At 42.3% G+C, this 14,932-nt stretch overlaps 1 protein-coding gene across 6 annotated transcripts in view; it reads right to left on the bottom strand.

Moving 5' to 3' along the window:
* The window catches only part of LOC112158292 (kelch-like protein 29), a 326,899-nt gene that overhangs the window by 108,301 nt on the left and 203,666 nt on the right, over window positions 1-14,932 (bottom strand). For all 6 annotated transcript variants that reach the window (XM_036210446.1, XM_024291568.2, XM_024291569.2 and 3 more), the window contains 2 exons: window positions 8,976-9,114; window positions 923-1,119 (listed from right to left, as the gene is read on the bottom strand). In XM_036210446.1, coding sequence (XP_036066339.1) covers window positions 923-1,119; window positions 8,976-9,114 — 336 coding nt within the window. The remainder of the gene's footprint in view (window positions 1-922; window positions 1,120-8,975; window positions 9,115-14,932) is intronic.

The following is a 14,932-nucleotide window of genomic DNA, read 5'->3' as shown; positions in this document are numbered from 1 at the left end:
GCATCTTATGAACAACTAATGTGGTGTATGGTCACTGTGCAACAACATTACCCATACGTTATAACTCACATAAAGTTTACAAATTCTTCATAAAACACTCAACAAACACATGACCGTGTTACGTTCTATTGAGGTGGCCATACTAGCCTCATGGGAACTGCAACAATAAGATGCGATCCCTTCTCTCTACGACACTCCACACGGCCGAACAACCCAAAAACCCATGTGTCCTGTTTTAGTTTATGACTTCATGTGCAATAATAATTGTATTTAATACTGTTGAATGAGATCACTCTGTGTCAATTCTAGTTGCTGCTTGGGTTGCTGATACTTCATTTGTTCTATAAATGACTGGTATCTGGTTGGTAGTCCGTTGCTGTTTCGTTGCCTGACTTGCGAGCTTGCAGAGATAATTCCTACGCACTTGTTCTTAACTTCTACAAATGGCAATAAAGTTTTTTCTTGATCCCACTACACATTCTCACTCCCAGCTCGTCATATACGGACCCCTCCGCGTCACTTTTTGACGTTTTGGGTGTCCCAAACTCGTTTTTTGCTGGCTGTCGGGTTTCCAGCCTTCGGGATTCACTACTGGACACGGAACCGGTACCAGGTTAGGGTTTAGGTACCAATACAAGTTTAGGGTTAGGGTACCGGTACCAGGTTATGGTGCCTCTGATTACTGTATGCATCTTTTTCCACTATGTGGGCCTGTACCAAGTGCTCCTCGGACTGGTACCGGTTGGAGACTCGTGATTTAATAGGAACAACCAGCACGTCAATTAACGATAAGTTGGGGACACCAAAACATCAGAAAGTGAGGGGCCATATGACCATATATAACGAGTTGGGAGTGGGAATTCGTTGCATCACGAGAAGCATAAGCACTTGAACATCAACCGATTTTCTCAGCAGTTCCTACCTAAGAACGAGACACAGACTTTGCAGAAGGTGTTGAACTGGAACTTGTTGGCGGCCTCCAACAGCGTCTTGGCGTTGGCCGAATCGATGACCAGCGAGCCGGTGTAGACGAACTCGAGTAGCAGCTCCAGCACGTCTGCGCCGATGTTGCTCATGGTCAGCTCCAGCATCTCCCCGTTCCTAGTCTCCCCCGACGACCTGGCCAACCAATCACGGCACACAGAAGAGACGTTAGAATTACCGTCAGAGAAACGGCAAAAGACCCAACCCAAAAAGAAAAGAGGAGGATCACAAATACATGTATGCGACACACAACACCTGAAACACACCTGGGCACCAGTATGAGAGTCGGGGGAGGGGAAATAAAGAGAATTATTAAACGGGAAAGAGGGACACAAACAGAATTTGAATATTTCTAATTTCTTATTTGCAACAAAAGTGCTGCATCTGAAATATTTCCTAAACAAAGATTAGGCAAACAAGAGTTATTGCTTTGTTTAACAGGCATGCTACATGTATGCAAGGTCACAATGTGCATACATGTTGAGGTCAAAAACAAAAGAGAGAGGATGGAGTAGATGGGATGGGGTTAATGCATGAGGATGCTAGCATGTAGGATAACAAAGAGGCGCATCCACTCCGCCGGCGCGATGCGAATGGTGCCACGGTGTGCTCGGATGAGCAAATTAAACGGAATATGATATCCCTTCGTAATGCAGATCCTGAAATGTACAGGAGGAGGAGGGCGGCTTCCAGAGCGGAGCCACGTCGTGACTTCATCGGGATCAAATGGCCGAGATTAGTTCTCATGCTGGATCCCCTTGGGGAGGTATGAGAGCGTTAAATAACACCTCACCACCCATGTTTAATGTCCCATGTGAAACAATAATCCACTCAAGGGCAAAATAAATGGAATCAAAGTGCCGCAGACTGCATGCCCCAACTACTATGTCTCACTCCCTGCGGATACGGATATCAACAATATAAAAAGTAGCCTACATTAAGATGGATGGAGGCTGTTTGCGCCTGCCACTCACGCCGCCACAATGATAATGCGCCGTCTTTTTTCTTGGCGGCTGTGTGGGTACACCTGTGTCTTTTCCTGCCACCTCTTTTCTTTTAAACGGAATCACAATAAAGAGTCTGACACCAAAAAAAACAAAAACATCAAGATGAGACGGAACAAACAACAGCAGTGAAGAGATGAGAAACAGAGAAGTGGTCAATGAGGAGGAAGCAAAAGGAAAGCAGGGTGAGACGGTTCGTCCACAGGGAGCCAGCAGCCATCCTTCCTGGGAAAGGGTTTGGGTTGTTCCATGACTGTAGTTTTTTAGATAAAAGATACCCCCGAAACAAAGAAATAAAACACCGTCACACCTAAGCAGAGCCTTTGTCCCCGCTGCCATAATCAGCAGTAGCCTGTGGTGTATGAACTGAGACATTAGTCGTCATTTATGAGGAGAAGGACATCCAAATTAAAGTGCATTTTTCTCTGGATGGCTGAAAAACCAAAGCAGTTATTTTTTTATTTCCTCCTGCAAAGCAAAAAGCCACACAGTGTTATTCCCCCCTTTTTTTTCCACACAAAGCCCTGCGGTGGGGGCAAGTCGTAGAGAAACAGAAGGGAGTGTTTAGGGTTAAAATGATGGAGGGAGGTGAGAAGGAGGAGGGAGGAACTAAAAATAAAACAAGATCATGCTCATCATCCTGGTCAATTAGTGCAAAAAAAGGAGCCAGCTCGAGTGGCGGTTTGTTTTGTCTGCACATTTATGTAGATGACTTTTCCAGGGAATCGCTAAAATAGGTGCATATTTATGCCGCGTTTGATTGCAGACCGGAATCGGAATGGTGCGAAGGGGGGGGAGGTGGAGGAGAGGGAAAAAAGGGGGGAGAAGACGGGCACAGACAGGCAAAAAGAAATTTGTGAAAAAATGCCCCCTCCCTTATTCAAGAGGAGCGGTGAGCAGGGGTGAAGAATTACACTCACACACATTGGCTGGCTAATACATCTTTCAAACCTATAAAAAGAAGTCCCAATTACAGGGAATGCATTTACCTCGCGCTAACAAGAGCCAGCACACAGCCAAACATGTTAAGACACTGAAGGATGCAAAGCGCGTAACGTCTGGACTCCAGAATTATGTTGCATTTACAACATAAATCAGGAAGGAACACAATAAATGAGTGTAATGTGGCGCCTCTTTAAGGGCTGCCGTTAGATTTGGTGGTTTTTCTCTGTTTTCCAGCTTCGAGGCGACAGTATTACAGTTATAGCCAGTTTGGATGATCAGATTTAGCTGAAAACGATACCAGAACCCTTGTGCTATCCTAGGCATGTTTACATCATTAAGACACGCGTCAAAGTCAAGGCCCGGGGGCCAAATCCGGCCCTCCAGGTAATTTTATTTTATTGTTATTAATTATCTTGCACTTATGTCTAACTTGTATAATTTTGACAAAATATATTTTATGGAGAGTAAAATATTGAAAGTTATTTAAGGTTTAAGTTGATTTATTCTGGAATAATATTCCTGCCTTTTTATTATTCATAATTATATTAAGTTATTGTTTTAAAATTTAAAAAATTAGCATTCTGTTAGCTTTTTTTGACTATTTTGGCATTTACTAAGAATTTTTTTAGGCTATTTTGGAGTTTAGCTAATATTTTAGCAACATGCTAGCTGTTTTAGCTAATTTAGGCTTTATTTAAGTTTTTAGGCTGTTTTGGAGCTAGGCTAATATTTACACGCTAACTGTTTTGGCTAATGTAGGCTTTTTCTGTTTTCTTGGCTATTTTTTCAGCAACATGCTAGTTTTTGCTAACATAAGTTTTTTATGCTAATTTAGCATTTAGCTAATATTGTAGCTGGTAATCAGCTTCAGTGATTTCAGCTATCAGCTTCAGCCTTTATAGCCATTAATTTCAGCTTCTTCAGATATCAGCACTTGCATCTTCATCAGCATTCACACTAGCATTATCACAGGTGACGCTATATATCTAGTTCATAATTATGTTAAAAAATTATGGTTTTAAAGTTTTAAAAATGTAGTTTTAGAATTTTCAATAAATGTTTTTCCTGTTGAGCCCACGACCTAAAGTGTGTTTTGAATTTTGGCCCCTTGGGCGATTGAGTTTGACACCCCTGGGTTAAGGGATGACAAAAGTATCAGATAAAATAGTTTTTCGCTTCATAGTTCAGCCCAAAGGTAAACCGTATAGGGCCCACATTGAAATGTCCGCTGGGTATATATATGTATTATATTGAAAATGCCTGCAAACAACAACAAGGCCTGGTAGAACTGCAAACGTTCCTTCACATCCTTTGCGATGGGGTGATACAGGACAAGCTAGCGGCACGCTAGCGGTCAAACCGCTCAATGGAAATGAGGCTTAACTGAGTGGAAACATTTACCAGAATTAACTACCGTACCGTACTGGACCGCTCAGTAGGGACGAGGCTTTGGTGACTTGATTAAAACCCTAACTTTATTTTTTTAGATTTTATTAATAATTGACAGAGAAGAAATACAATCAAATGTTTTAATTATTTTTAAAAAGTGTGCTAAACCCCAAATTTATCAAAATATTCCTTGAGAATTTAGTTGAATTTTGATGTTTCACCACTAGGAGCAACTAAATTAGCTAAATTAGATTTATAAAGGATTTAATTGTATTCTTAATCTTGTACTCAGAAGCGGATCGGTTGGTTAATGTCCAGGTTTTTAATTTTATACTATTTAGTGGATTACCTAATCTAGAGCAGGAATTAGAAATTGTCAGAGTTGAGCAGATCCAGTTGAGTCCTCTCCCAGGCTGAGTCATGCAGAAGGGGCTCAATGGCGCTCCGAGGACGGCGGCGTTCGGAGAGGGCCGAAGCTGTAATGGGCTTTAGAACAGCTCACTACACATCTCATGGTCATAACACCGTCTGAATCACAAGCGTGGAAGGCTCACGGGTCGACGCAGACAGAGGAGAGGGGGTGCTGGGCCACAAATGGCAGAGAGGCACGTGTCACGACTGCTCAAAGATTCGGGAGCTTTTTACATTACTGTGGTGCGGAGTTCAGTAGCCATAAATTAAACGCCTGCGAGCACACTTATTGGAAAATCCCGAGGGGTAAAATGGAATTACCAGAGATGATCTGTCTCCTCGCTCTGTGCATTGGCCCTTTAGAGGGAAGGTAATAGGTTTTTTGGGAGGGACTGGGGGCAAACGTGTGCGTACATTTAGGAACAGCATTACATCCTTCAGGTGTGGTGGGGTAAGACTCAGGTCTGGATCCATACGGTGAAGGAGACCCCCATTCTTAGGGTGGGGGCTGTAAATGAGCAAGTGGGACCTGGGAAGGATTGAGTATGAAACTGGGAATTGGGGTTCATTCAATATCTATAATCTGTGTTTTATTTTTGACATTTTCCATTTGAAATTTCTGCAAAGCCTGCAAGCTACACTGTGAAATGGTTTTAAATTTCCAAAAAAAGTGCATGGCTTGTGTGTCGCATATAAATCATCCAGTGCAATAATCTAACAGTTACCAATAGGTCCTCAGAAGTATGCCTATTAAAGTCTACAAAAAACACATTTAATCGTTTTTAGAGCAGACGGGGTAAGAAAGAGGAAAACGGTGAGCATTTAAAAGTGTGTTGGTGAATTTTTTCAGACCTCTAGAGCCGTGGTACCCAACCTTCTTCAGGCCATGGACCGGTTTAATATGACTCAATATTTTCATGGACCAGCCTGCACAAGGCTGCAATTGAACTCGATTTTTTTTTTTTTTTAGCTTTTTAGTTTCCCTTCACTCTTGAGGGTAAAGTTTATCCTCTAAAATATCTACGGCAGGTTTAAACTTTATATGTAAAGTAGATTTCATGTCATTAGAATATGATATTAATATATAGAAACAAAAACAGATGCAAACTTTAACCTTGTTGGATTTTTAAGGTGCGATGGATTAATACATAAAATGTTCACCAAAACTGGTATTTTCTAAATATAATTATAAACTTGATTTACTTTATTAGCCACAACCTAGTAAAATTTTAAATGAGCGTCAGAGGTGCCGCACGCCAGCCTCTGACCTGCTGATTGGCTGCTGGAAGGCGGCGACTCATCATGTCAGTCATTGGTTACCAAAGTTGAAGCCATTTTAGAGGTTATTCGTGTTTCTTCTCTTGATCATTTGTCTTCTGTAGAAGATTAAAGTTAAAACAGGAATTTAGTTCAAGGTACTGAATTATTTTCTTCAATAAAAAGCTTCCCTGATGGTGTTTATTCTAAACAATAACATAATGTATGAAAGGAATTCTGGTTAAAAATGTTTGAATATATTTAGTTTTGACAAAATTAAGCTAAACCACTTTATTGATCACTTTATTTTACACTTAATCCAATGTCACTTTAAAAATATGTGCAATTTCTGTAACATTACTCATAACTACGGTGCAATTTCTTCCTCTTTACTTTTTTTTGTCTTTTTATCTCAACATTATAACTTTGTTTACTTTGTAAATATGTAAATTCTCTCATTTTCTATCTGTAATGCTGCCATAACCCTGAAATGTCCCCACCTTGGGACAAATAAAGACTATCTTATCTTATCCTGAATATATCTTCCTAACTTAGCCGAATGTTTTCTTTTTAAAAAAAAAACCTTGTTAAAATTAGACAACCGGTTTCTAAATATTACGCATTATTATTTTTGTCTGTGGGAGCCACCGCTGCAATAAATTCATGTTTAGAGTTCTTTTATTTTAAAGTCGAAATCATATCTTTTTTTTCCTTACTGACTTTTCTGCGTAAAGAAACTCGAAAAATGTTTGCTTTTTTGTTACCTTTGCTAGCTTGGAATATAATGTAGCCTTACGAAATTAGCATTTGTATTTTTGGCACAACGGTTGTCAACAATGAGTCAAATCCAGTCGCTTTCTAAAATAAAACTTTCTGATTATTAATGTAACTGAAAAATATAAATACAAAAAATATCTGTAAGCTATGAAAATGAAGTTAAGTCATGTTTTCTTTTTTCTCTGTGGCCCGGGACCAACTGTTCCACGGACCGGTACCAGTCCATGACCCGAGAAACCACGGCTCTAGACGTCTGAGAAAAGGTAGTCCTGAAAATGATGCATAAAATGACTGATCCCCAGAAAACACAAAAACCAGAATGTGTGTGTTGCTGTGTGTGCGTGTCCTCAGAATCACACCTGACTAAGAATGGAAACCTGGATTTCAGGCACACACATTTCCTCACAAACAAAGCATGCATGCTGTAAAGCAGCCAGAAGCACTTCATTTCAAGTCCAATCTGTGTGTGTTGGGGGGGTATGAGTGTCAGCATTTCCCTGTTGAAGGAGTGGAGTGAGAAAGCGTGGGTTACAAAGCATGCAAGAGAATGAAGCCGTTCTATTCCTGCCTTTGTCAAAACAACAGCGGTGAGTGGTGCGGTCCGTTCGGGCTGGAAAAACGACCCCTACACCACGAGGGTGGCCCCTAATTCAGGGACGAGCATCCATCTGCCGCCCTCTCACTGTGGAAACATGAAACTCTGTTGGACTTGGATGCTCTTCAGTCACTCTGCTTGGTGTCAACGTTTCGCTGCCGCCTTATTCTCATTTCAGTGCAGCCGTCACGGCTAATGGTGTTGGCACAATGCTAATGATCATCATTTCAATACATCAAACTAAAAGACGTCTGCAAAAATTAACACCAGTAAAGCAAACTAGCTGGAAATCCTCCCGTTTGAGGGCGAATTAGAAACAAATCTCATAAACCCTGACACGAAGATCATATATTTCAAGACGTAATTAACCAATTAATGACACTTTATTCTCTTATACTGTCAGTTCGGAGAAGAGGAGCTGGAGAATGTGAGCCACCCAAAGAATGAAGATGAGCTTGATTAAATTCAGCGCCACTCCTCTGGGAGCCCCGGGTGCCTTTCCGCGGCCCTGTCCCTGATAAGAGGAGCAGACGAGACGACTCGATAGACAGGATGACCAGCATGGGGTCTCCGTTTCCATCCACAGATCCTTCCATCTCTCAGGAAGCCCGCTTTGGTCAAGGTTAAAGCTGGGTTTTATTCATGGCGTGTGAGCCGAGTGGTCCTTGTACGGGGCTGTTTTTCCAGCCCTCTTCTCGTTTTTCGCTCCTACCCTTCAGAAGAAACAAGTGTATCGGTAGCAAGCGAGGAAGCTGATAAGCAGCCCGCCGTTCTCTCATGTGCTCGGGGCAAAGTGCTTCGCATCCCTACAGTATTCCAGCTATCACGTGCACTTTCTTCCTTCCTTCCTAACCACACAAAGAGGAGGACTCACACACAAACAACATGGAAGGGGATGAAAAAAAAACCCTCCGAGTCCTGGGGACTTTCAATCAAGCCGACAACACCTGCAGGGACTGGAAGTAAGGATGAGGGCATTAAGGATTTATGGCATTTTCTCGTTGAACAAAAAGGATGAAAAAAAGGACATACTTGTGCTATCAGACAATGGACGGCCATGCATGCTGAGGCACTACATTAAATGGAAAATAATAAAAATGATGAGACCAACAACTACATCAGGCAAAAGTGTCACGAACCTGCAAAAGTGTTCATAAATGTGCTTACTTAAGTCCTAAAAGTCTATTTTTGAAACAGAAAAGAATCAAAATGGAGTATGACCAAAAGGCTTCGGCCCACAACAGTGTGACTTTGACAAATTTGCATCTAATGTGTTTTGTTTTGGCCCTTTGGTGGATTTTAAAACATCCCCAGTCATGGAACATTTCACTGCTCATTAAAATGGAAATGTGGTTAAATTGCCCTACAATGGGAGGAAAGGTAATGTTGACCTTTTTTTTTTCTCTCTTTCAGTTTCAGATACATTCATTTGAGTAGGAGGAGGAGGAAGGAATGGCTGCTGGCCCTGTGTTAGGAACCAAAGTCTTCACACACCTGCAAGAGAGACAGGGGAAAGGGAAAATATCAAAAATAAAAAAGAAGCGACACAAATGCGCCCTATGAAAAGAACAGATTGGATCAACAGCTGGTGGGAGAGGGGAACGAAGGCAAACCTTTTCACCAGGTCCTTGAAATACAAGCTGCAGGAAGCTAGAACATTTTGGTGGACTTCAAACTCTTTGCCTTCAACAATTATTTTCAGGTCTGTAAACTCTTTCGCTCTGCGCTGCTGGTTCAACTCCTTCAACATCTCTGTAGAACAAGAAAAAGAAACAGACAATGCCAGGTTGGGGTTTAGAATTTCTTTCAGAAACAGACATAGACAGAGATGACAAGAAAAGCAAAACGGTACACAATTCAAGTGTGGACAATCCCAAAATGTGACATTTGAACCATGGGTTGTAGAAGACTTAGAGTTCATTATGAGGCTACGTTCACACCGACGTCGACGACGCGCGTTCAAGCAACCACTTCCAATGAAAACTCTACGCAAACGCGTCCAAGGATACAAAGCCTCGTTTCCTCTGAGCGGTCCGGTAAGGACGAGTACGGGACGGACCGGTTAATACTGGTGAGTGTTTCCACTCAGTTAAGCCTCACTTCTACTGAAAGGTTTGTTTTTTCGGCGCACACATGGTGTAGACTGCTAGTGTGTCACTGCGACGATTAGCAGCACAACAACAATGAAGATCAGCCAGTAGTTCATCTTTTTCTTAATTTACTCTTTGTACATCATGGATGTGACGGTGTAGAACTGTCAGTTGATCGCTGTACTCAGGCGGACACACGCAACCAGACGCGCAACCATCGGCAGACGCGCAACCATCCGCAGATGCACAATCATCCGCAGATGCACAACCAGACGCACAATCATGAGCAGACGCGCAACCATCCGCAGACACGAAACCATCCGCAGACGCACAACCATCCGCAGACGCGCAACCATCCGCAGATGCACAACCAGACGCGCAACCATCCGCAGATGCACAACCAGACGCGCAACCACGCACAGACACACACACGCATGAGAATGCACAAACACAAGTAACCATGCGACACATATTAACGCACAACCGCACCACACATTTCATGTGACTTCCGTTCCTCTGCAGGCACTCCTGGGAGGCCGACACTTAACACACACATTCACACATAGCCGATCTTGCCGTCATCACTAACTTCTTTTGTTTTGTTTGTTTACAGGAAGTTAGCGTCCAATCCTGTCGGTCACGTGACTCATCTAACGCCATCTTTGTGTTGTATTTATAAGGTAGATCATGTAATTCCTGTATACAACAGATGATCTTAATTAGTGGGACTGAGGAAATGTTTTTTATCTTTTGATTTGTTAAAGTCATTGCGAACTGTTTAGAAACCAAATGATAATTGGTTGGCACGCCCACTAGGAGGAGCATGTTGTGCATAAAGGAAGTAATGCAGGAAGTCTTTGGTTTGAAGCTAAGCTTTTAATAAAAGAAGAACATCTGATCTTGGTTCCTCTCCGACCATTATTGATGCTGGATTTTGGTTTTGGAAAAACTCTTCCTGAAGGAACCAAGACATACTTGGTGTCAGAAGTGGGATTTGATCCCACGACCCATTAAGAGACTGGACAGTGCATAGCAGGAGTTTAATGTTTTTTGAAAGAAGATAGTCAACGGGTGGTTACTCCGCCCTAACTGTCCTGTTCCATTTTTATATGGACCTACAACAGATGGGCCCCTCCAGAGGTACGGGTCGGTACTGTTTATTCGGGCCATTTAACATTGGAAACGCTAATAAATACCGGATGGAACCGAACCTTACTACCACTGAGTGGTTTGTTTTCACGGTGCGTGCACGGTGTAGACCGCTAGCTCACCCTGTGTCCTACTGTTGTCAAGAATCGTTTGCAGTTCCACTCCAGACCAGGCCTTGTTGGAGCCATTTTCAAAATAGACTCATGACCAAAAGAGTTCACAGGAAACCGATAAAACCCGAATGCTTACAAACGTTGGAAACATTACTTTACATCAGCACAATATTGGTGTTTTCTGATGTCATCATCAATTTCTGCCAATCAACGGGTGGCTACAGCGGCTCCCCCCAACCGTCCTGTTGTATTTTTCAATGGTCCCACCTGTACCTCAGGTGTGGTTCTGTACTTATTAATGGGTCAATTTAACTATGGAAACACTCACAATACCGGATCGTACTGGACCATACCGGACTGCCCAGTGGAAACGAGGCTCATTTGTCTAGAAAGGGGTTCAACTTTGACCAGTCGGGGGCTGCGATGGGGTGCTGGACGTTGTCCCTTGTGTATGAGAATTGGTCATGGAGGAGGAAATGTTTGGAGTTTGTTCCCAACTGGAACTCTACAAACAACAAGTCTATCGTATATCGGAAAAGCCTCCAACCGTTTACTGCATGTGAAGAGTGTGTGGCGAACGTTACACCCTTGAACGCGCGACACACGGTCGGTGTGAACGTAGCACGAGAAGCAGACTCTGCAACTTCTCACACAGAAGCATCTATAAGAGACGACGGCTGGAAACAGAGATGCTGTCATTGCATTATTCATATGGAAACATGAATCTGTGGCCTCTCGCTAATGCCAAACCCAGCACCGAGCTGACCTTCAGATGCTTTCTCCACCATCCATTCATCGCACATATTCTCAGCAGAAAACAACATACATCCACGCGCGCTTATCTTTCTTTCTCTGTGGAAACCTAAATAAATAAATAAATAAAACTTAACACATTCCGAGAAAACTTGCTTCCAGCAACAGCAATACATGCGTCTGAAGGCCACAATGCATGTGTGCGTTAAGCCTGGCCTTACTGTAGCGTCGGGTCGGAGGAGCTTGTTTGTCTGCATTTTAATGAGGCACCATGACGGGATGCTGAGAGGGAAAACCAGCAGGAGACTGGCAACTTTTCCTCCGAGCTTAGGGAGGGAGATCCAACACTGAGGCTTTGTTAATCTCCAACCGCGAATACAAGCAGAGGAGAGCACTGAGAGGCTGAAATATTAAACTAGACGCCGTCCATACGGTGGTTCAGGCGCTAGCTTGTGAGGGATGGTTAGCACAGTTTAGACTGTGAGGTACGCAGATACATCCTGACTCGGGGAGGCACAGCGTGAGAATCGTTGGGATGAAAACGCTGGCAAATCCTTCTGTGATCAGCACACTTTACACAAGCTAATCTGTACATTATTTCACAGGTCCAAGCAAACATGGAGGACTCCAACATTCTCGACAGGAGGGGTGTGCCAAAACATCGATGGTGCGATATATCGTGAACTTTAGATTTGATTCTTTGATTGATCTTTTATTTTCCCTTAAAGAGGCTGTAAAACGTTTTATTCGTCATCCTTTGGTGAGACGTTCCCATGGAGGTAGATTGGGGACACCAATGTTCCTGGCAGCTGATTGAATTATTTAATTGTTGTTCACTAGTTCTGCTGTTTATGTTTACTCTTGTCTGAATTTTGGTGATAATTCAAATTCAATTGGTGTCAATGCTCGTCAAAGACGTAGTATTTGCAGAAAAGTGTCTTTTATTTGGTGCACAAACTAAGACACAAGTTGTTTATTAAGATTGTGTAATAAATGGGGATTTATTTTCCCCAAAAATACGTGTTCTTCTAAATAATGTGAGTTATTAGAAACAATTTGACCAATTATCGATATTGTGAGGTTCCCAGTAGGGCTGTAGATCGTCGCAATTCACAGATCGAACCACGATTCTTACTGTTGATTATGTTTGTTGTCATGTGTATGTTTTTCTACTGGATGAATGAAAATGGAAATTATTTCTATTAAATCACCATCATTTAGAACAGGAGATAAGAACCAACAAAACTGATAAAAACTAAAATATTCAAAAAGAAAAAAATTGTGTTTTTTCTGTAAACTGTCGAAGAGTTATTATAACCAGAAGAACAAACACTGGAGCTGAAGCTTCATCGTTAAAACTAATTCATTTTTTCATTAGTCATGTCTGTGAGCAGAACTTCAGTCTCAGTTTTTGAACAGAAAAAGCTCTCACTAGTTTTACTTTGAAAACAGGAAACTTCACCGACACAAAGATTTGTTTATTTCCAGTGACTGTAGCGCCGCTCTTTCAGTTTTGTTTTAGTTTACAAACTTAAAATCCAACATTATTCTGCATTTCAGAGCAAAACATACAAAGTCACAAGATAATATTTATTACACTCGAGTGTCAAATTCAATCACACAAGAGGTCAAAATCCAAAACAAAACTTTGGTCACGGGTTGAACTACAATTTTAAAACTTTAAAACTGTAACTTTTTAACATAATTCTGAATAATGAAAAGGCAGGAATATTATTCCAGAATAAATCAACTTAAACCTTAAATAACTTTCAGTATTTTACTCTCCATAAAAATATATTTTGTCAAAATTATACAAATTATACAAAAGCTCAAGATAACATCGGGTCATTAATAACTATAAATAAAATGATCTGGAGGGCCGGATAGAATTACCCGGTGGGCCACATCCGGCCCCCGGGCCGTGACTTTGTCACGTGTTCTACTATATTTATAAAAATCGTGTGTCAGCGATCTTGGACGTCGCCAATATTCGTCCTTTTCCTTGACAGTTCTGCCATCTGCAGCCGGACATAACCGGCGGGTCTCAGGTGAAGCCATCACGTTCCTTTTTATCGTCACGTCCGGCTCCACTCAAAGCTGAGATTCAATTAACCTGGAATGACGGCGACTATTCTCTCGGACGCGTTTAGCTCTTTCTCCGACTCCAGGAGCTCGGCTCGAATTAATTCAGCTGCCAAAACTGCACAGAATGAAGACACAGACAAATAAGAGCAGAATCAGCTCTGATGAAAGCCTTTTCTCTGAGAACGCTCGGTTATCTGGGATCGGGACTTAATGGCCAAAAAGAGAATGACCTGGACGCCGGACACGCTGAATACCAAGACCAGGAATATGGAGACCTGCATGTTCGAGTCTCTCACTCGTGAACTCTCTGATTGCTGTGTGGGCGGGGACTGTGAATGGTGAACACACATTAGCAGAGACGCTATGGCTCTCACGTCCAATCAGCCGCTCAGTGGAGAATGTGGGGGGGGGGCAGAAAACTCCGCTTGTCAGCAAACAATGGCCGCCCCCCCTCCGTCGGAGGCCGTGCGGACACACCTGAATGCGTGGTAGAAAAGCTAATTACGGCTTTGTAGAGTTGGAGGAACTCATCACCGCCACAGAGCATGAAACCGCACATGGCACCCCCATTCTGAGGAGCTGCCATGCTCAATGAAACCACGGCAGCTTTGGGAACGCCGAACGTCTCAATACTCCGCAGGGAGGGCCGGCGCAGACCAATCAGAAGTATCCTCAGACGGACGGATTGCCCGTCCTGCCATTGGTTGGGCTTCACCAACGCCGTGCCAACAGTTTCACCCCGAAACACACGGGCGCCTATCTCCACGCACGAGGGCCAATGGGGCGTCGGTACGCCATCCGGAGTAACCTATGAGCGCCAGAGGTGCAGCACGCCAGCCTCTGACCTGCTGATTGGCTGCTGGAAGATGGCGACTCAGCATGTCAGTCAGTGGTTACCAAGGTTGAAGCCATTTTAGGGGTTCTTCATGATTCTTCCGTCCACCATTTTGTCTTCTTAGACGATTTAAGTTAAATTTAAAGGAAAAATGTTTTCCAATAAACAGATTCTGTGATAGTTGGTGTTTATGATACATAATATGATAAACATAGAAGGAAAAATTTATATTTGGTCACATTTTTGTCTTAGTTTTAACAAAATTAAGTAAAATTCATTTTTCTGCTTAACCAAATGTTTTTTAGAACAATGACAGAAGAGAAAAATGCTTTGATTGTTTTTTTCTGATTTTTCCAATAAAACTAATAAAACTGATTATAATTTGTCAGTTTGCAACATCTCCACTTTTATTTTGGTTTATTTTTTTCATTTCTTGCTGAAAGTGCAGCAGGATGTGTTCTTTCTGACCTTTTGCTTCTCTTTTAAACTTTCACGGATCAATCGGCACCAGAACCTCCAGTTTAATTACCCAGAACAAACTATTC

Source organism: Oryzias melastigma, linkage group LG24, assembly GCF_002922805.2.
Source record: "Oryzias melastigma strain HK-1 linkage group LG24, ASM292280v2, whole genome shotgun sequence".
In the NCBI taxonomy this organism is placed as follows: domain Eukaryota; kingdom Metazoa; phylum Chordata; class Actinopteri; order Beloniformes; family Adrianichthyidae; genus Oryzias; species Oryzias melastigma.
The sequence above is the reverse complement of the archived record's forward strand: the minus strand, read 5'-3'. Positions and strand labels throughout refer to the sequence as shown.